This window comes from Panthera pardus, unplaced genomic scaffold (assembly GCF_024362965.1).
Source record: "Panthera pardus isolate Hobbes unplaced genomic scaffold, ASM2436296v1 HiC_scaffold_10, whole genome shotgun sequence".
Lineage (NCBI taxonomy): Eukaryota > Metazoa > Chordata > Mammalia > Carnivora > Felidae > Panthera > Panthera pardus.
The window spans coordinates 78,199,004-78,215,414 of record NW_026526655.1 but is presented as its reverse complement, the minus strand read 5'-3'; the positions used below and the strand labels follow the sequence as shown (position 1 = coordinate 78,215,414).

Sequence of the window (16,411 nt, the reverse complement as noted above, 5' to 3'; positions counted from 1 at the left end):
AGATATCACGTTGGAACAAGGCTGTGAGGCAGAAAGTGAAAACAAAGGCTTTAGGAGCTCTCCATAGTCTTTCCTCATTTGTGCTTCTTCACTGTCGCTCGGTTCCGTGTCAAATCCAGGGCATTTCTCTTGTGATGAGATCATATCTGGACCTGCATCTTTGGTCAGGATGGTGGCAACTAGAAATACTAATAGCAAAAACCTATTCTCGGAGAATGCCACTGTTCTTAGAATCAAAACAAAACAAAACCCCAGATTTTCAAGAAGTAACAGCCTGCCCTCGGTTTCTGATGGCTAGATAAGAGACAAACTTCTCTGCAGGGCCCAGTTGATTAGAAAATGGATAAGAGAAGCACATATTCTAATTGGAAATGACCATTAGCTTCCTGTGCTGAGATTGACATGGAACGGGGTACCTGTTTTGATTGTGGCATTAGCTTGTCTGTGAATTGCACTTGTTATGTATGTGCCTCTGTCACTGAGGATCTCAAAGGATGTGGTGTGTGGTTGCCCACCCTGCAGTGTACTTACCCACCAGTGCTTATTAACAAGGCTAGACACTGTCATCTACTCAGCTAATGTTCCTGTCAGCTTTGCTGCTGGACTATCATTCTGGAGCCATATTTCAAAGCAGCTTGGATTTGGGTGGTCAGAGGGGATGGGTGGGAAGATCCTCTCCTCTTTCCCTTGTTTTATCTAACACCTCTTGTATTAATGGCCTCCCACTCTCTTCCTCTGTTGGCTAACATGCCGGGTATGTTAAGCACTAAGTTGAATTGCTTTCCATTTTCATCCCATTTTTACTTAACCATCATTTTGTGTTTTTGTTTTTTTTTCTGTTTAGCCTTAAAGAAGAATAATATCACTAAATTTCCAAATGTTCACTCGAGGGTAAGGATTTCTTCTAGCACACCGGTGGTGGAGGATACACAGAGCTGGCAAGCATCACTTTTTACTTAGCTTCCTCCTCTCTCTGTATGCAGATCAGTGGTTTCAGTCTATGCCTGAGGGTGATACTGGTGAGAGTCTGACCAGGGAGAAGTCTTTGTAACCTCGCATTTCAGTGATGTGAGGCAGAGCCTCTCTGTTGGACTCTTTCTGGCCTGCTTCCATGTTGTTAAGTGTGATGGCTTGGGCAAGGGTATTTGCTGATGTGATTGTACCTGCTTTGGGTGCTAGGCTGTCCTTCTCCGACCCTTTTCTTGGCCTTCGAGTTAAGCAGTTAACCTCTTTTGATCTGAAGAAGTTGAGAGCACTTCCTGGCCGGGGAACATGATCTTTATGGCCTTTGAAGATGATGATCTTTAGAGCCAGTTGTTCAGAAGATTCAGGCATCACAGAGCTATAAGTCACTTAGCCAGAAGTGGAATTCTGAACTTCCCTTACCACTCTGGGCCAAGAAGCAGAAGCTTGAGTGGATTAAGGCATACAAAACTATTCTTCAGGGCAGGGTACCAAATTCCAAGGAGTCAGGAGCTGGTGGGAACTGTGCTGAACCAGAGAGCTTAGGTCTCAGCACTGACTCAGCTCCAGTGTGTTTTTGCCATGTGAAAATTTGGGCTCAGTGTTGCCAGGCCCTCCAGTTTTCCAAGGGAAATCAGAAACCTTGTTTTTTATATTAATTATTTAAAGATCAGGAAACTGTATTTAAATATACAAGTTGGAGGCCAAACATTCTGTAGGCCAGATATGGCCCACTGGCTCCATTTTCAAGCTACTTAGTAGGTAAAGGGATAAACAAAGATTTGATCTGCTTTAATTCTGTTATGTTTCCCCTTCAAGATATAGAATGTTTCCTAACAGAAGTCAATAATATTAAGTTAATGAAAGGGAAATATATACTAATTAAATGAAACGGTGGGAAAAAGTACAAAGCCTGCCCTGCCCTATCAAAAGCAGCCTACCTGCTTGCTAGGCAAAGCATGTTTTCATATTAAAGAATACTTACATAGAATAAAATCCCTTGTTCATGCCACTTTATCCCATTAGAACAATGTCTCCTTGAGCCAATATGCAGTGATTGGTTCACTTATTCAACAAAGCTTTGTTGTTGTTGTTTTAATGTTAGGCATTTTAAACATTCTCTTTAAACATTTTAAACAAACTGGAAAATTGAGGAGGGCCCGTTCAACTTCTTCCCTCCAATGAAAAACAGGAACTACCTATGGCAGGACAGAACATACAGAAATAGAGAATTATTTTGATTTAGTGATTATCTTTCTTTAGTGGTTAATTGGGCATTATGTATCTAATTCACGAAATAAAAAATGGACTTCAGCTAATATTGAATAAAAATTATGGAACCTCTGCAAAATAAGCGTAGTGTCCTTTCCTGGATTAAAATTTCAGGTAAGATAGGACAGGGCTTATTAGTTTTGCAGTTTAAGATTCGTTTTAATTATTGTTGATACTCAGTTTCCAGAAAAAACAAAAACAAAGAAAACTAAGCCACAGCTTTTTCCAATTGAAGAAACACTTCAAAATAAGACTCCAGCTAGACTCTCTGGCCAGTGACAGGAGCAGTTGCCTCTCCTCTGTATTTTTCTAAAAGTTCCAGAATCACACCAGTATTACATCCTGCTTTGTTTAAATATTGAGGGCAAAGTACATGTCCTTGGCTCAAATACTCAATGAATTTTGAAGGGCCTGTTAGCTGACTCTTCTACACAAGCTGCTTTGATTGGCTGCCAGCTGACTTTTGTCTTGCTTAGACACATCATACTAAAGGTTGCAGTTCTCTTACTGGTAATCTTCTCTTTACAGATCTTAGAAACCAACCATACAGACGAGCCGATGCGGTGAGGAGAAGTGTCAGGCGGCGCTTTGATGATCAGAACTTGCGTTCTGTTAATGGTGCCGAAATAACCATGTGAACCTGAGACCTGCCTGTATGAGTAGAGAGTGCGTGAATGAAACTCTCCACATGAACTTTATGCGCTACCCTTTAACTGCAACCTTGAACATTGATAAAATATTCTAAGGGCTCAGATTTAGCAAACACATAGGAATTTAAAAATGACGGGCTCTCCTTTCAACCTTTGTTAACAAGTGCCTAAAAGTGGAAGTACCTGCTCAGATTAATCAAAGCAATAGGGTTTGATTTGATTAGGTATCTTTTTACACCAGTATATTATCCAATTTTTTAACCAAAATGTAAATTTCGTATTACATTCATTATCTGCCATTGTGATTGTCCCATGATGGCACACCCTGGTTTCCTGATAAGTTGTAAATAACGTGGATGTAATCTGCTCTGGGTTTCCTTTGCTGAGATGTCTTAAGGAATTTTGTGTTTTAGCCATACCCATCAACTTTGTATTTTAAAGGGCTTGCAACATGGAAGAAGGAAAAGGTCACATGACAGACTGCTGTCCATAAGCAAGCCCCAGCGAAGTACAAACAGGATGTATTGCAGTGGCACAGGATAAGTCCCTCAACTCTTATCTCGTTACACATTCTACTTCTGTGCTAGGGTTATGATGCCCTGTGAGAAAAGTTCACCGGTATGAATGCAAGGATATAATGGCATACAGATTTGTGTAAGATTTATTTGCAGTACTGTGTTCTTCAGCTAGAGGCAGCTTTTAAAAAAAAATAATGCAAATGTATTTATTAATTAGCACTAAAATTAACATCTCAGTAATCAGTATTAGGATTTCTGAGGACTATTATGGGCCAATCCTGAGAATAGAAATTGGTGCCTTGCTAGCCAGGGAGAAGCTCACTAGCTTTATCAACAAGCATTCAAGATTACTTCTGCTAGCTAGTAGTGTTAGTTAACCCAGCCTTATTCTGACAATCGCAAGTTTTTTCCCCCCTTCTTCTTCCTTTTATAAATTGGATATATTTTGCATTACATATCAAAGCTAAATTCTTGTATTTCCCACATTACTTTATGGGAAATTGCAGTTAAATTGCTTGAAATATTCACATTGGGATTAAGCTTACATGATAGGTAATGGGACTAAATAAATGGCCAACTAAGCCACTGTTATTTTTCCTTCCTCTCTGGCAGGGCACTTGATCCATTCCAAAGTCAAAAACTGGACTAAAGCTAATTTGTACTTTCCATAATATACATTCTGCTTCTGGCTTACCTTCTTGGTACATTACATCAATATATTAATTGTAAAGTTTATTGTATAGTATTTAACCACTGAATCTTATTTTATGTTGTGCTTATGTGAGCTCCTTGGTGAAGGTCCCATTTTCCTTGGATAATGTGTAGTTATATGATCTCTTTTTAAATGTACAGATATTTTGCTATAAAATTGGTGCAGTTTTTTATGGTTTTTACACTTTAATTCCCACCTAAGCCTCTGGGTAATATTGTAAATATTGTTTAAAAATGCATCAGCCTGTGCTATACAATCTGAATGTTATTTTAACTTATAGGTTTTTTTTTTTTTTAATATATATATTTAACTACAAGGACAGTTTAGGGATCAGTTACCACATTTCACTTTAGCATACCTATTTACAAAAAATTACTTTTAAAACTGCCACCTGCTAGCACATTTTCATAAATGTGTACTTTAAAAAGAACATGCTGAGATTTTGTCTGTTGACTCAACATTCATTTTGGTGAAAAAAGCAATTTGACCATGAGCTACAACACAAGTAGTTGGCCCTTTATCACAAGCAGCTGTTTTCCAAAGCTCAATGCTAATGAGCATATATTAAAATAATTACCTATTTATTAATCTACAGATAGACAATAATGTTGGCATGTTCTTTTGTTTATTAATGGGCCTGCTTCTTAGCAATATTAGAAATGTTTTATAAAAAAGCAGTTCATGTTACTTTTCTGGTCTTTTCATGGCATATGAGCAAATAAACTATTTACACTACTATCCTGTAATATGTTGTGATCTTTCAGGGGCATACTTTGGCAGGGGGTTACTAGTTCCATGGCTCAAACTCAACATACAAACTCTTAATCACTTGCTATATGGAACATAGGAACCACATTTTCATAGTGAGGGATACATCTCCCAACCATTAATGATTCTGTTGCTTCCAGAGAAGCACTTTTGTTTGGTGAAGATATTGCTTCCCCCAGATTTGTTCAATGAGGATGTTGTGTGTATACAGACAGGTTATGTGTGCACTACAGAGGCAACCAGGTAACCTTGCAACTGACAACCACATCAAATGGTTGGCCAGGTAAGTACAAGCCTTTTGGCCTCCATTGCCCAAACATACTGTTATTTGTAGTGATAATTCCAAGTCCTCACAAAAACTTACGTGCAACATTCAGTATGACTTTTTAGGGAAGTAAGGAAATTTGATATATATTTTTTAATGTTTATTTGAGAGTGCGTGTGAGTGGGGCAGGGGCAGAGAGAAAGAGAATCTGAAGCCGGTTCCTGGCTCTGAGCACACAGCCTGACACGGGCCGAACTCACAAACTGCGAGATCATGACCTGAGCTGAAGTCGGATGCTCAACTGACTGAGCAAGCCAGGCGCCCCTGAAATTTGATATTTTAGAAAACTGTCCGAGTGCCTTTAAAACAATTTTCTTACAGGGGCATGAGTTATTTAGTTGTTGTATTAGGTTTTTGTTACCAATTCAGTGGTCTTCTCACTGCACCACAGTTATACAATGTAGTTGAAGCTTTATTTTTATAGAGAAGAAAAAGTTAAATTTCACTTAGTAAAATTCTCTAGTTTGTGCCTTCATGGTAATAGAAATAAGATTTTTTCATTAAAAAAAATTTTTTTTAATGTTTATTTGAGAGAGTGAGCCAGGGAGGGACAGAGAGGGAGACAGAATCTGAAGCAGACTCCAGGCCCTGAGCTGTCAGGGTATAGCCCAACGCGGGGTGCGAACCCACAAACTCTGAGATTATGACCTGAGCTGAAGTTGGATGCTCAACCGACTGAGCCACCCACGTACCCCAAGATCTTTTTGTAAAGTAGGCTTCACGCCCAGCATGGAGCCCAGCGTGAGGCTTGAATTCATGACCCTGAGATCAGGACCTGAGTTGAGATCGAGAGTTGGATACTTAACCCACTGAGCCACCCAGGTGCCCCAGAAATAAGATTTTTAATATTCTACAAATTTAGAACATTTTCAAAACCAAACCACAGCAGTAAGTTCAAATGAGGTAGATATGGTTAGGTGTAGGCCATTATATACCATTAGTAACATTTTTTAAGTTTTAATGTTTATTCATTTTTGAGAGGGAGCACAAGTGGGGGAGGGGCAGAGAGAGAGAGGGGAGACACAGAATCCGAGCAGGCTCCAGGCTCTCAGCACAGACTCAGGGCTCGAACTCATGAGCTGTGAGATCATGACCTGAGCCGAAGTCGGTCGCTCAACAGACTGAGCCACCCAGGTGCCCCTAACCACATTTAAAGATGCTTGCCCATGACTCAGAATTAAGTCTCCTGATTCCCCACTCCCAGTCCTCTAAAAGTCTAAATTCTAATCTACTAAAATTCACTGCAATGAACGTCCAAAGGGCCCTGCTGACTCAACAATGCTCGGCCCAGAACGGGACTTGATACATCACTGTGGTTCAACATACTGGATTTTGTGAAATTATCTTTTACATTGGAAGATATGCTTTTATAATAGCTTCACAATTCACATACCAATTAATGTGATAAAACCGCTCTTAGCCCTAAGATATTTTAAGAAATTTTATCAGAAGTGTCTGCAAAAATGATTGGGCTGGTATATGAAAGGATTAATTTGTTTTTCTCTTAAAACTAATACCTGCTCTATTTTCAGGAAAAAATCTGAAACTTGAAAAAGTGCATCAAGTTGTTGACAGACTTTCTTTGGTCTAATTTTTATAGAGAAAATCAAGTATGACACTGAGGAAACAATGTGGGCATCTAGCCTCTCACAGCACAAAACTGCTGCATATGAGGGGTGCTTAAATGAAAAAGTTGACACAAATCCAATTTACTTAGTAAAAAGATGTCATTTTTTCTAATAAATTATATTTATTTACAAAAGTCTAATTTTATATAACTATTAAGGTTCTTTACATCAGAACAATATATAAACAGAAGAGAAAATCTGGTAATTAACAAACACAGAAAATAGAAACCTGTTCCCCCTATTATTACTCACCTTTCAGAACAAATCTTCAGTTTAGTTGTAGAGAGGTAGGCAAGAGACCAAACCTACCAAAGTTTCAGGCAGGGTCAAAATAAAAGAATATTTATAAATAGCACATTTTCGATACCCCAAGGAACAGCATAAAAGGGCATTAAGAAATGGCTTTTGGATTCTGATTAGGCAGCCACTCTGTTTCAGGCTATGAATGAAAACTGGGGTGGGGAGTTGTTCCCCTAAATTGCAAACAGCAATAGGCCATTATACCTGGGGCAATTACCCGTCATTAACAATAACAAGATGGCCTTGAAGCATAGATCCTATGGAGTCACAAAAGCAGTTTTTATGTAGCAAGTCTGAAAAGCACAGAAAATCTACTTAAACTGAAGGACCTAGGCCAAGGAGATAAGCTAAATAGAATGGAGAATGGAGTGTGTAATCGGAGCCCCATTTTTTCACTTCCCATACCTCACGCTTTGTTGGAAACAGCCTGAAATAATTAGTTCTCAGTTTAGAATTTAGGAATTTTGTTGTTTCCAGCATGGCCTTTAAAGACTAATTTTGATCTAGCTAAATTACTACTTTTGAACTACTATAATAACTTATGAATATGAAAACTATGTTTTAAATCACAAGGGATTTCCTTTCCTACTCAAAACCACATGGAAGTTACATGTTCTAACAAGCTTTTGGAAATTTCTGTAGTAAAAGTGATAAGATACAATCACTAGAACTTGTCCTCAGTGCATTTCGATTATGTATGTGGCTTTAGTTGTGGTTTAGTATAGATTATTGCATGATGCTTTTTCAAGCATCTCCTATAATGCAGAGGCTGGGTACCATGGATGTTGGATAAGTCTGTCAACTAAAATTTTACATTCATTCAATGTATGCCTACTGTGTGCCAGGCACTGTCTTAACCCACAGGATATAGCAGTTAATGAAACACAAATCCCTGTCTCCAAGGAACCTATCATTTAAGTCCAAACAATTGAAAAACTTGAGAGCAAGGTAAGATTTAATAAAGGTAAGAATCATTAGACTGAAATATGCTATTAAGCCTATTTAGAACACAGTTCTGTGAAAAACTACTCATGACATTTTGCTTTTCCTTTACGTAGAGTACAGTTTTTCCTAGAAAATATAAAAGAATTAAAATTGTACCTGGTACTGAGATACATCCCCAAGGGGAAAAGCAGCAGCCTGATTTATGATACAAGGAATTAATGTGCTTTGCCTTATGTTGCTTTTAGAAATGTTTATTTGGTTCCTTAGTTTTGTACTTTACATTTAAATTACATAATACTCTTAAATATTCTATAAACTTAAAGCATTCATCACTCCTCCCTGGGCACTATTTGATTAGAAACCGTTCTCTCTCTCAAATAGCATCTAAACTATAAAAAAAGAAAAATCTTTATAAGGCTACCCCTTTCTGGATGCAGAGAAAAGTGGCTGCCTAGTCAGCACTGAGTTGACCATTAACACTGGGAGAAAACCAGGATCATCTAGACAAATGCTTGGTAACACAGGACAAAGGCCCTTTGAAAAATGATAATTATGGACCGTGTTTCCAGATAAACGTAGAGACGTTTCAGCTTTTACATTTTCTTTACTCCACCAATGAATTTAGGCCTTACTCTAGGCCATTTTTATTTTATAGTTGTATGAATTGAGGCCCAATTAGCAAAAGTCAAGCTGTGACATTTTGATCATTTTCGAATTTACTGGGAGGCATAAAAAGTGAAGTTTTTATTGTTGAAAAACATGACTGATCTATATGCTGAAGCTCATATGGGTATTAATGAAATACTCTTGCTGTGTTAAAAAAAAGGACCACTGCTTTTATTTAAAAGCATTATTTAAATAAATTTGGGAAAGTGTGAAGAATTCATCATACTGACTAAATTCACTTCATACAAATTCAATTTTCCCATATAGGAATTACTGGACTGCAAGAAAAAGAAAACATCAAATATTTGAGATTCTTAGACTATTATGTTATTAAATATATTAGTAAATTTAATCCAATAATTAATATTAATGTTACAGAGGAAAGAAAAACCCTCATTTACCTAAGAGTCTGATGCTTAACTGAAAAGTATAAATTCCCCTCATCTGCAAATAAACATACTTCCCTGTTTGAATACACGTTCCATAAGGAGTTTGAACAAATCTGTTTAACAGAACCAATATTCTAAGACATTTCAGGTTGTAGCAGACTGAAAATTTAGAAACCTAATCTAGTAAGTTAAAAATATTCACACAGAACTCTTGCTATAACAAAAGTTTCCATCACCTGTGCCTTCGGGGTTATACAGTATCTTTTTGGTAACTAAATTCCATTTGATGGGTTTGTTAAAGTAAGCAAGGATTATAGTCACTTCAGTTATATCTCTTATAATAAGGATATTCTATTTTGAATTGCAATTTCAGTAGTTTTGTTTTTAGGTCAAATAATTTTCATGGATGAACTACAGAGAAACTTGAATTTGTATTAAAGGAATGTGAGGTGATAAGACAGTACCTCTAAGAAATACAGAAATCTATTTTGAGGACATGCTAAAACATATCAATAGGTTTTTATTTAAATAGAAAAATTAAAACTTAAAAAAAACCATCATTCATGGAATTAAAATTTTACAGATTCTAAATTCTCTTGTGAAACACCACTAGTACTTCTGCCGATATGATATGCACTTTAAAGATTTTACCACTGACTTCCATGTCAAGTGTTTGACATGATTAGTGATATTAACTATCATTATGAGACGTTTGAAAATTAAATCTAGGCAACTCCCTATTGCCAAGGTTGTTATATGTTTTGGTTCTAATATACAATAAGAGACCAACCCTCAAGTAAGCAACGTCATTACTTCACATATTCTAAGGATATTCTCATTTCCCACAGTCCTGTCAGTTTTCACAGCAGAAAAATGACTTGGTAGAGTAGAAACAACTTTCCCACCCCCTTTTTCTTGAGGCTTGAAACAGTGGGCAGGGATGGGAGAGTAGTCCTGGTCATTTCATTAGAATGGTGAAGGAAAAATAAGATGAACTTTTTGTTCTTCTAAATGCCAATTGAAATAAGATTGCTCCAAGTGTCCAAAATAAAAAAATACATAATGCCAAAGACTATGTGCTAATATTTACTTATTAAAAAAATCTCCTGCACTGAAGGAAAATAGTATAAATTACATTACCAACTTGCAAAAGTTAGCATGTAAAGAGTATTCTAGCTTCAAACCACTGCCTCTCTAAAGTTTTCTATAGGAAATTTGTAGATCAAAAACAAATTATAGGGGCTTCAAATGTACGGATTTATAATATTCTTAAATATTAAAAAGGGAAAGTAACCTAGCTATATGGGTAAGATGAAGCAAAATTTCAAGGATTTAGTATCTTGAAATGATAATACAATTTTCTTAGAGCTGAGTAGTTTAAGTAGAAATAAATACTAGTACACGCTAGAAGAGAAGGTTTAATAATTGATAAAAATGTACAAAAATATTCAAATCAGAAATGCTTTAGAATGTGTACCACGAAGTCAATACTTCTCAGTGAGTAGGGAAGATAAAAGACTTCCTCAATGAAAAAAAGCAAGAGAAAAGATTGGATTTAAAAAAAAAAAAAGACAACTGTTAAAGAAAATGTTTAAGTCAACATTGATTTTTGTTTCAGACAAGGATATTGCAACTATCACTTAAAGTTTGGTGGCACATTCTTTAGTAGGTCCTTAAGGCAAATATATTTAAACTAATTTACAATTTGATTTGATGTTATCGTTTTAAACATCACCTCAAAATAATGCCCTCACGACAGCCTTTTTAAAATGTACTCCGATGTTTCATAAAAAATAATGGTGGCTTTATTATAGTAGGTGCTCATTAGCACCACTATAGTTAAGGGTCTACCAGGTTTCCATTATGAACACCTATTTCTGAGTTCACCATAAAAGATCGTATCAGCTTTAACCAGTTGGGTAGTGCACAAAAAAGCAGTTTTATCAGTTGCTGGTGCTTTTTTTGTACTACTAAATATCAAAAAATTTTTCGTTATATCTTCAAAATCCAACTTCTATAAAGTAAATCAAATCGCCTCATGACTTAGACTTCAGAACAAAGTAGAGACATCTGCAGTTATCAGTAAATTGCCACCTTTAATCCATCCTGCAGTGCCCTATGAAAGGGTCTCAGAAAGACAGTTATGACCGTATGAAAATATGATTCTTGATACAGAATCAAAAGTTATTTTCAATTTCCTTTGCTTTTATAAAGTCCACAATAACAATACTTAAATGCACTTTTTTTTTTCCTGTGATATAATTAAAACCCAGTGTTATTTCAATTGAACTTTAAAATAGAGTCCCTGGTCTGAATTAGACTTTAAATCATACTGTAAACATATATTTGGTATAATTTATTGATCATCATCCAGTTGCTCCAGAAGGGTCCTTCTGCGCTTTTCCAATTCCCCTTCACTCAGCTCACTGCCAGAAGTATCCCAATTCCCCTGAAAGACATTGTATACAATTACATTTAATGCCAGTGCTCAAAACATTAAGTAGTATTAAACCTTTTAAAACAAAAATCCAAAATTTATACGGATTCTTTTCCATAGCAACAAACCCATCACACCAGTTTAAGGACTGACCTCTTTCCCAAAAGTCTACCAATGAGCTGCTCACTACTCCTTGGTTATATTAGGGGAGACAGAACAAACTTTTAACACTGGTTACTTTTCCTTCCTGTTACATCACTGAATATGAAACACCTTGTTTCCATTTAATGGGGGGGGGGGGGGGGGTTCATTACCTAAGGCACTATATTCCTTGCTAATTTTGCAGATTCTAGGTCGCCTTATAAGGTGTTTTATATTACAGAAAAGTATTATGCTTTCAGGATACTATCCTCAGATAAACATTTAAGATTTATGAACAGGACAACACTAGGTTAAAAAGACTAAAAATTAGTATTTGTGAAAACCTTTAGAAAGTGGATAATTTACCTATTCTCCTTCCCTTCAGAGATTCCGTTGAACTTACTACAAAGAAGAAACTGTTGAGCTGCTTCACCAAGGATGTGCATTAGACTCACCAGGGCAGCTTTTTAAAATTTTTTAATGTTTATTTTTGAGACAGCATGCAAGTGAGGGAAGGGCAGAGCGAGGGGGGACAAAGGATCTAAAATGGGCTTTGTGCAGACAGCAGAGAGCCCAATGTGACTCAAACCCACGAGCCATGAGATCATGACCTGAGCCAAAGTTAGACGCTTAACTGACTGAGCCATCCAGATGCCCCACCAGGGCAGCTTTTAAAAAGAACTTCTGTTATCAACTGAATCAGAATATCCAAAGGGAGGAGCAGGGTATTTATCTACACAGTTTAAATTCTCCACAGGTGGATTCAGAGACATTATTCCTGCTAAGTCCATAGTATTTGTGGAAAGAATGGCAAGGCTAAGAAGGCTTATGTTATTGTGCTGTCATATATGTATACGCACACACATATATATGGGAAACTGAGCAACTATTTATGTAATTTGATATTAAAATGTTAAGTTAGCCTTGTAGTTCTCTCCTATCCCTTTGCCCTCACCTCTTCCCTCACAATGATTACTCCTAAAAGTTATTGGAATACTACCTTTTGAAACTGGATTTGACAGTAACAACTGCGCACACCTGGAGGGAGAACCCCAGAACTGAGTCTCATATATTCCTTAAAAAATCTGATAGAAAACGTACAGTGGTACTTCTTAGAATTACAAAGAAGACCGTATCCTTTCTTAGTGGGTTAAAATAATAATCATAGAAGATTTTATGAGGAATATCCATTTTTATATTTTGAAAACACAAGTATGAAATAATTCTGAATGCTTACAGAATCCTTTCCAGTCTTTTTCTTAGGTGATTTGTGTTTTGATTCTGATCTTTGTCTAGTTCTGTCTTTTTCACTTTCTCGGTCTTTTTCTTTTTTATCCTTGTCTCGCTCAGCATCAGACTCTGGAGAGTCCTGTGTAAATAAAAAATAAAGTTAACGTTTTGATGAAGATACCAATCATTTTTAAAATATCCCCCATATAGGTAACATATAAGAACATCCATGTATTATAGGGCATGTGTTCTTAGTGTGGTGAAATCTGGAGGGCCTTTTCTTTGGGAAGGATGACATTCTAATAAAGTAACATCACGAAAGAGCTTTACTAAATCACAACAGAAGGCACACAAAATGGGATTTTATCTGTTATTATATAAATGCAGACAAACATGACACTTTTTTACCAATCCAGTAAAATGTTCAGATATGTACACAAGATGCTGTGATTAGTTTAATCATCTATTAGGATGACTGTAATATAAAATTCTCTCCTCAAAACTGCAACTGACAAGTAGTATTTAAAGTATACCGTCCCACCTAAATAAGTGGTCCTTAATTAGATATGTGCAAATTTAAGTGAGCAGCATGAAGAAAAATAGCTCCTTAGGTGTATCTTGATGCATATGTAAAATTAAGAATGAGGAGCAGAGGAAGCAGCCAAACATTTAAATCTGTGATTCTCACCATAGCTGCATCACATACATACACACTTGGGACTTTCTCTAAGATTACTTTAAAAAGCCAGAGTGGGAATCTTAACACTGTTGTGTGTGTATGTGTGTTTAAAGATTGCTAGAAGATTTCTAAGATAAAGATTAAGGTGAAGACAAACTATAAAATTCCTGAGTCAGGTGTCCACCTGAACTGTGCTGGACTGCACAGGACTAGACAGAAAAAGAGTTCTATCGCCACTGAACAAGTTAAGGGCTAATGCCTAGATGTAGAATAAAAAATTAAAAACTTGCTTACAGATTTATGTCTCCTCTTCTTGCTTTTCTTCTTATGTTTTTTTGACTTCTTATAACTTCTCTCTAAGCAACATGAAAAGAAAAAAAAATGTCAGAATATGAGGACATACATCCCAGTGCCAATGATTCTGATCAAGTTAAAAGATACACTTACCAGATTCAGCACTAGAAGAATGTTCTGAAGCAGACCGAGACTCTGATCGCTGTCTTTTTTTCTTTGAGTGGCTGTCATCATCATCTGAATCTGACCCCTACATAATTAATACACATAATTTCATTCATAATGTTGCTAACAAAAAGTTCAATACACTTAGGGTGCCATAATATTAACTTCCTTACCGATCTAGAGCGGGAACGTTTCCTGTGATGTTTTTTAGATTTTTTAGAATGTTTCTTGTTCTTTGAATGATGATGTTGACATTCATGCTACAAGCATAGGAAGAATTTCAAAAGTTTACATTTACTTTAAACAGCAGATCATAAAGAATTTTGAAATGCTATATAAGTAATTATTAGAGTAAAAACCTCATTTGTTTTGAACATTTAGGACATACTTCCTTGCAACTGTGAAGAATTAGCAATGTTCTGTTTGACCCCAATCATCCTTCCTGTGCCCACTTGTTTCACCATCTAAACACGGCAAAGTATTAATAAAGAAAGTGTCCTTGGGGCGCCTGGGTGGCTCAGTTGGTTAAGCGACCGACCGACTTTGGCTCAGGTCATGATCTCACAGTTCATGAGTTCAAGCCCTGCGTCGGGCCCTGTGCTGACAGCTCAGAGCTTGGAGCCTGCTTCAGATTCTGTGTCTCCCCCTCTCTCTGCCCCTCCCATGCTCATGCTCTGTCTCTCTCTCAATAATAAACATTAAAAAAAATTTAAAAATAAAATAATCTGGAGAGCAGTCCACCTGCTTTCAACAAGGATGAAATAAAACAGCATTTAGATAGTTTTTCTAATGAATCTGGCTTTGTTCAGCAAGCTAGGCTTGGCACCATGAAAAAGAACTACCTCAGAGCCATCCTTGACCTAACATGAATGAGGTTAGTCTCAGAATAAAGCAAAATCTATTCCTTTTTCTCTGCACCCAAAGAGCATTCCCTTCTAGTCAAACTCAAGACCTCCAAAGGCAATCTAACTCAAACACCACATGAAATCAGAAAAGGAAATCTTGTCTTTGTGGATTTTAACTCACTTATTAATGCTGCAGTAAAAGCTCCTTGCCTCCAAACTTACCTATGGCTTTGAAAATAATTATGCTTTCAGTTTACAAGTAAATAAAATAAAAGATTCAGCTCAAAAAGGGAAGCTCCTTTTACTTTGGCCACTGAATGCTAATTCTTCCTCCTTTTCTAACTCAAAGGCTCAGATCACTGGGGTCCCAAAACTTATTCCAATGTGACTGGCTCCTCCCTATGCAATCATCTTCAGCTCCATTTGAGACCTCACCACTTTACTACCAGCATACATCACCAAAGAATCCTGTTCATGATTAGGAACTGGGGGACAATGCTAAGACACTAGCTACAGCAGAACTTCTCACAATCAATTCTATTGTAGCACTTGAGAATCTTGTTTGAATGACTCCGATGCCAGAAATTCTGACATTCTGAATTTCTTACAAGCTCCCAGGTAATGCAGATACTGCTGCTCTGAAACACACTTTGAACAGAAAAGATCTAGAGGCCTCTAGGACTATATCGAAAGGCAGGTGAGAAATAAGAAGGGTGCACTGCTGTCAACATTGAAATTCATCAAGAACAAGAAATCCAAAGAAACAGTGAACAATTAAGTGACCTGCAGTGCCCAATGACCACACCATTCAAACACTCCAATGTTAAATAAATTCCAGCTTTCAGCATGGATCACTTTACATAACTGCCAGGATAGGGCTGTTAAAAGCACTGACCCTAGAGTCAAACAGCCTGGGCTAGAATCCGTTCCCCTTCTCTTTACCTCAGTTTGCTCATCTATAACTTCAAAGGGTTGTTGTGAGGATTAAGTTCATGTATGTAGTATTTGCAAAACCACTAGAACAATGCCTGGACCCACATAGGCACCAAATATGATTATTCAGCATTACTGGCCAATTTAGCATATTTACTATATATACATAGCTACCTGAAATCTTCATCAAAATACTCTTATTCAGCTAATGGAGTAACTTACTACTTATTCCATAATTTTCCAGACCTCCCTGAACATTCAACACATCTAACATAGTGTAATATTGAAATGTGTGCTTAAAAAGCTGTTTAAGTTTTCTTTAGGTTTACTGCTCATTCTAGGAGGCTGCTAAATCGTTGCCACACAGAAAATATGAAACAAATATAAACTGTCTCTAAAACAAATCTTTATAATGACATGCAAGCTTAGTTCCTTTGGCTTAAAGGCAGTGTCTATGGAAAAATCAATCCTTAACCATCTTAGCATTACCTAACATTTATATAGACATTTATGTAGAGGCAGTATAATTCAAGAAACATACTTTAATCTTT

General features: G+C 36.7%; 2 protein-coding genes across 12 annotated transcripts in view; one reads left to right on the top strand and one right to left on the bottom strand.

Moving 5' to 3' along the window:
• FMNL2 (formin like 2) overlaps positions 1-4,853 on the top strand; it is a 310,958-nt gene extending 306,105 nt beyond the window's left edge. Inside the window, 1 exon segment of the mRNA XM_053908723.1 lies at positions 2,764-4,853. Coding sequence (XP_053764698.1) covers positions 2,764-2,873 — 110 coding nt within the window. The 3' untranslated portion in view covers positions 2,874-4,853.
• A 4,783-nt stretch (positions 4,854-9,636) lies between these two features.
• The window catches only part of PRPF40A (pre-mRNA processing factor 40 homolog A), a 53,969-nt gene continuing 47,194 nt past the window's right edge, over positions 9,637-16,411 (bottom strand). For all 11 annotated transcript variants that reach the window (XM_053908772.1, XM_019456589.2, XM_053908734.1 and 8 more), the window contains 5 exons: positions 14,256-14,342; positions 14,071-14,167; positions 13,918-13,979; positions 12,952-13,083; positions 9,637-11,585 (listed from right to left, as the gene is read on the bottom strand). In XM_053908772.1, the coding sequence (XP_053764747.1) occupies positions 11,493-11,585; positions 12,952-13,083; positions 13,918-13,979; positions 14,071-14,167; positions 14,256-14,342 (471 nt within the window). In that variant the 3' untranslated portion in view covers positions 9,637-11,492. The remainder of the gene's footprint in view (positions 11,586-12,951; positions 13,084-13,917; positions 13,980-14,070; positions 14,168-14,255; positions 14,343-16,411) is intronic.